The following is a 5,000-nucleotide window of genomic DNA, read 5'->3' as shown; positions in this document are numbered from 1 at the left end:
ATATATATATATATATATATATATATATATTCATATATATATATATATATATATATATATATATATATATATATATATATATAGAGAGAGAGAGAGAGAGAGAGAGAGAGAGAGAGAGAGAGAGAGAGAGAGAGAGAGAGAGAGAGACATACACATACATACATACACACACACACACACACACACACACATACATGTATAAATATATATATATATATATATATATATATATATATATATATATATATATATATATATATACATATATATATATATATATATATATATATATATATATATATATATATATATATATATATATATACATGTATGTATGTATGTATGTATGAGAGAGAGAGAAATAAAGAGAAAGAGAGAAAGAATAAAGAGAGAGAGAGAAATAAATAAAGAAAGAGAGAGAGAGAGCAACAAGCAGACAGAGAAAAAGAGAGAAACAAATAAAGAAAAACAAAATAACGAAATAAGAAATTGAGATACAGATACAAAAAATAAATAAATAAATAAAAAACACCAAGCACACAGACACCCAAAAACCAAACCAACACCTTACAAGACTACTCAAAGCACATCAACATAGGCCTACATACCGAACACTAATGGGATTCCTGTGACTGCACGAGGGCGCTCCAGAGACCTGCCTCTTCCTGGAATCATCTTTCCTGTGAGAGTTGGGTCGGTCTTTGAGTTTCGGTCGTTTCTTTTTATTCAAGATGTGTGTCGTTTTTTCTTTTTATTTTATTTTTCTTCAAGATGTGTCGTTTTTCTTCAAGTGTGTGTCGTTTTTTTTTTCTTTTTCTTCAAGATGTGTGTCGTTTTTTTTTTCTTTTTCTTCAAGATGTGTCGTTTTTTTTTCTTTTTCTTTTTCTTCAAGATGTGTCGTTTTTTTTTTCTTTTTCTTCAAGATGTGTCGTTTTTTTTTCTTTTTCTTCAAGATGTGTCGTTTTTTTTTCTTTTTCTTCAAGATGTGTCGTTTTTTTTTTCTTTTTCTTCAAGATGTGTCGTTTTTTTTTTCTTTTTCTTCAAGATGTGTGTCGTTTTTTTGTCGTTCTGCAAGGGCGTGTTGGTATATGAGTTCGTGTCGTATATTTTTCTTTTTTTAATTGTTCTTTCAGTTCGTGTAGTTCTTTGAGTCCCTGTCGTTCTTTGAGTCCGTGTCGTTCTTTGAGTCCGTGTCGTTCTTTGAGTCTGTGTCGTTCTTTGAGTCTGTGTCGTTCTTTGAGTCCGTGTCGTTCTTTGAGTCCGTGTCGTTCTTTGAGTTCTTGTCGTTCTTTGAGTCCGTGTCGTTCTTTGAGTCCGTGTCGTTCTTTGAGTTCGTGTCGTTCTTTGGATTCTTGTCGTTCTTTGAGTTCGTGTCGTTCTTTGAGTCCGTGTCGTTCTTTGGGTTCGTGTCGTTCTTTGAGTCCGTGTCGTTCTTTGGGTTCGTGTCGTTCTTTGAGTCCGTGTCGTTCTTTGAGTCCGTGTCGTTCTTTGGGTTCGTGTCGTTCTTTGAGTCCGTGTCGTTCTTTGAGTCCGTGTCGTTCTTTGAGTTCGTGTCGTTCTTTGAGTCCGTGTCGTTCTTTGGGTTCGTGTCGTTCTTTGAGTCCGTGTCGTTCTTTGGGTTCGTGTCGTTCTTTGAGTCCGTGTCGTTCTTTGGGTTCGTGTCGTTCTTTGAGTCCGTGTCGTTCTTTGAGTCCGTGTCGTTCTTTGAGTTCGTGTCGTTCTTTGAGTCCGTGTCGTTCTTTGGGTTCGTGTCGTTCTTTGGATTCTTGTCGTTCTTTGAGTTCGTGTCGTTCTTTGGATTCTTGTCGTTCTTTGGATTCTTCCGTGTCCGTTTCTTGAAGTTCGTTTCGTGTCGTTTGGGTTCGTGTCTTCTTGGATTCTTGTCGTTTCTTTGAGTTCGTGTCGTTCTTTGAGTCCCGTGTCGTCTTTGAGTCGTGTCGTCTGTTGAGTCCGGGTCGTGCTTGGGTTCCGTGTCCCGTTCTTCTTTGGTTGTCGTTTCTTTGAGTTTCGTGTCGTTCTGAGTCCCGTGTCGTTCTTTGAGTCCGTGTCGTCTTTGAGTTCGTGTCGTTCTTTGAGTTCGTGTCGTTCTTTGGGTTCGTGTCGTTCTTTGAGTCCGTGTCGTTCTTTGAGTTCGTGTCGTTCTTTGAGTTCGTGTCGTTCTTTGAGTTCGTGTCGTTCTTTGAGTCCGTGTCGTTCTTTGAGTTCGTGTCGTTCTTTGAGTTCGTGTCGTTCTTTGAGTTCGTGTCGTTCTTTGAGTTCGTGTCGTTCTTTGAGTCCGTGTCGTTCTTTGAGTTCGTGTCGTTCTTTGAGTCCGTGTCGTTCTTTGAGTTCGTGTCGTTTTTTTCTTTCTTGTCGTTGAGTCGGTGTCGTTTTTTGAGTCGGTGTCGTTCTTTGAGTTCTTGTCGTTCTTTGGTCCGTGTCGTTCTTGCGTTCCTTTAGTCGTGTCGTTCTTTGAGTTCGTGTCGTTCTTTGAGTCCGTGTCGTTCTTTGGGTTCGTGTCGTTCTTTGAGTTCGTGTCGTTCTTTGAGTCCGTGTCGTTCTTTGAGTCCGTGTCGTTCTTTGAGTTCGTGTCGTTCTTTGAGTCCGTGTCGTTCTTTGAGTCCGTGTCGTTCTTTGAGTTCGTGTCGTTCTTTGAGTTCGTGTCGTTCTTTGAGTCCGTGTCGTTCTTTGAGTTCGTGTCGTTCTTTGGATTCTTGTCGTTCTTTGGGTTCGTGTCGTTCTTTGAGTCCGTGTCGTTCTTTGAGTCCGTGTCGTTCTTTGAGTTCGTGTCGTTCTTTGAGTTCGTGTCGTTCTTTGAGTTCGTGTCGTTCTTTGAGTTCGTGTCGTTCTTTGAGTCCGTGTCGTTCTTTGAGTCCGTGTCGTTCTTTGAGTCCGTGTCGTTCTTTGAGTTCGTGTCGTTCTTTGAGTCCGTGTCGTTCTTTGAGTCCGTGTCGTTCTTTGAGTTCGTGTCGTTCTTTGAGTCCGTGTCGTTCTTTGAGTTCGTGTCGTTCTTTGAGTTCGTGTCGTTCTTTGAGTTCGTGTCGTTCTTTGGGTTCGTGTCGTTCTTTCAGTTCGTGTCGTTCTTTGAGTTCGTGTCGTTCTTTGAGTCCGTGTCGTTCTTTGAGTCCGTGTCGTTCTTTGGGTTCGTGTCGTTCTTTGGGTTCGTGTCGTTCTTTGAGTCCGTGTCGTTCTTTGGGTTCGTGTCGTTCTTTGAGTTCGTGTCGTTCTTTGAGTTCGTGTCGTTCTTTGGGTTCGTGTCGTTCTTTGAGTTCGTGTCGTTCTTTGAGTCCGTGTCGTTCTTTGGGTTCGTGTCGTTCTTAGAGTCCGTGTCGTTCTTTGAGTTCGTGTCGTTCTTTGAGTTCGTGTCCTTCTTTGAGTCCGTGTCGTTCTTTGAGTTCGTGTCGTTCTTTGAGTCCGTGTCGTTCTTTGAGTCCGTGTCGTTCTCTAAGAACAAATTTAAGTGATAAAGATAGGATGTTAACAAATGTCATAATAACGATAGTAAACGTAGTGATAATGATAGCACATAATGATTATAGGAATGACAGTATGGTGATAATCATAGGATAATCATCATGACAAGTATGGTTATAAGTTATAAGTATGATGATAAGTATGATAGCACAATCATAATCATAGTAAATTCTTAAAATTCTCATTATGATAATAGTTACAATGATAATCGTTATCATTATCATCATGTTCATAAGATGATCAGCATGGCAAGGGGTAATTATAAAGATAGAAATGATCATGTTAAGTATAATGACAAATAATGATGGTGATCACTACCATTCCAATAACAGCAAGTAATGACAATAATAATGATTATAAGAGTAATACCGGGCAAGTAATGACAATAATAATGACCATAATAGTAATATTGGGCAAGTAATGACAATAATAATGACCATAATAGTAATATCGGTCATTATTGTAATGTTATTAATAGTATTGATGATATTCTTAGTGATTGAAGTTATGATGACAATAATGTTGATAATCAAGATCGTAATAAGAGTATTGATTGTAGTTATTGCAAGGTGTTCTGTTGTGGCAAAATGATGATAAGAATTCGGACATTTTATTATTATTCTTGTCTTTACCTTTACCAGTGTCTGGGTGGGACTTTCCCCTAAAGTTTTCCTACAGTGATCGTGTGTGTGTGTGTGTGTGCGTGTGTGTGTGAGTGTGTGCGTGTGTGTGTGTGTGTGTGTGTGCGTGTGTGTGTGTGTGTACGTGTGTGTGTGTGTGTTTGTGCGTGCGTGTGTGTTTGTGTGTGTGTATGTGTGTGTGTCCGTGTGTGTGTGCGTGCGTGTGTGTGTGTGTTTGCGTGCGTGTGTGTGTGTGAGCGTTCCTTTTGCCCTATTCCTTTTTTTCCCTATAACTCCAGAACGCAAAGGATATCTTCACCAGATTTTACAAAACCTCCTAACACCTCGATCCCATCCTTCGCCCAAGGACTATCTCCGATCTCATCCATGTCTTCTCTCCTACCTTAAGTCCAATGAACTCTTTTCTTCATTCTCCTTCTCCCTACCATTACTTCCTATCATTATCCCTCTCTCCCTTGTCTTTCTGTCGCTCCATATCCCTTTGTCCATCGAAGATTTAAAAACCATTTTCTACTAATCCCTTTACGGCGTAGATCACGTGGTGGATGGGCTGTGTTTTGACTTTGTTGTGACGCGAGACCTTGTGTTGCGTCTGTGATGGAATGTGGTGACGTAACGCCCTAATGAGTGTGTGACGGCCGTGGAGGACATATATAGGCTTGAGAAGACGTAACGCTCCGTCACATAGCAACTAACTTACACACCCAAGGTCCTCCAGTGTTAGCGAAGATGAGTAAAAAAAAAAACCCTAAAACGTTTTCATCACCTACACATTAAAAAAAGATATTCTTTCTAAACAGGAATACACTTATTATAGCGCAATTGTTTACTTCGAGTGAAACAAACCGACTAACGGAAAGAGGAACGAAGTACTCACAGCCTCGGACGAAGGGACGAAGGGACGAA

General features: G+C 40.1%; 2 protein-coding genes across 2 annotated transcripts in view; both read right to left on the bottom strand.

Annotated features, from left to right (window-relative positions):
• The window catches only part of LOC122246896 (VWFA and cache domain-containing protein 1), a 32,439-nt gene extending 31,642 nt beyond the window's left edge, over positions 1–797 (bottom strand). The window contains exon 1 of the mRNA XM_043005693.2: positions 609–797. Coding sequence (XP_042861627.2) covers positions 609–675 — 67 coding nt within the window. The 5' untranslated portion in view covers positions 676–797. The remainder of the gene's footprint in view (positions 1–608) is intronic.
• The window catches only part of LOC147470861 (uncharacterized), a 4,329-nt gene continuing 95 nt past the window's right edge, over positions 767–5,000 (bottom strand). The window contains exons 2-4 of the mRNA XM_086542188.1: positions 4,621–4,686; positions 1,229–1,378; positions 767–994 (exon numbers count right to left, since the gene is read on the bottom strand). Coding sequence (XP_086398314.1) covers positions 767–994; positions 1,229–1,378; positions 4,621–4,686 — 444 coding nt within the window. The remainder of the gene's footprint in view (positions 995–1,228; positions 1,379–4,620; positions 4,687–5,000) is intronic.

This window comes from Penaeus japonicus, unplaced genomic scaffold (genome assembly GCF_977035675.1).
Source record: "Penaeus japonicus unplaced genomic scaffold, GWHDUDI00000001_assembly GWHDUDI00000012, whole genome shotgun sequence".
Classification (NCBI taxonomy): domain Eukaryota; kingdom Metazoa; phylum Arthropoda; class Malacostraca; order Decapoda; family Penaeidae; genus Penaeus; species Penaeus japonicus.
Note: the sequence above shows the minus strand (reverse complement) of the source record. Positions and strands in the feature narration are given on the sequence as shown.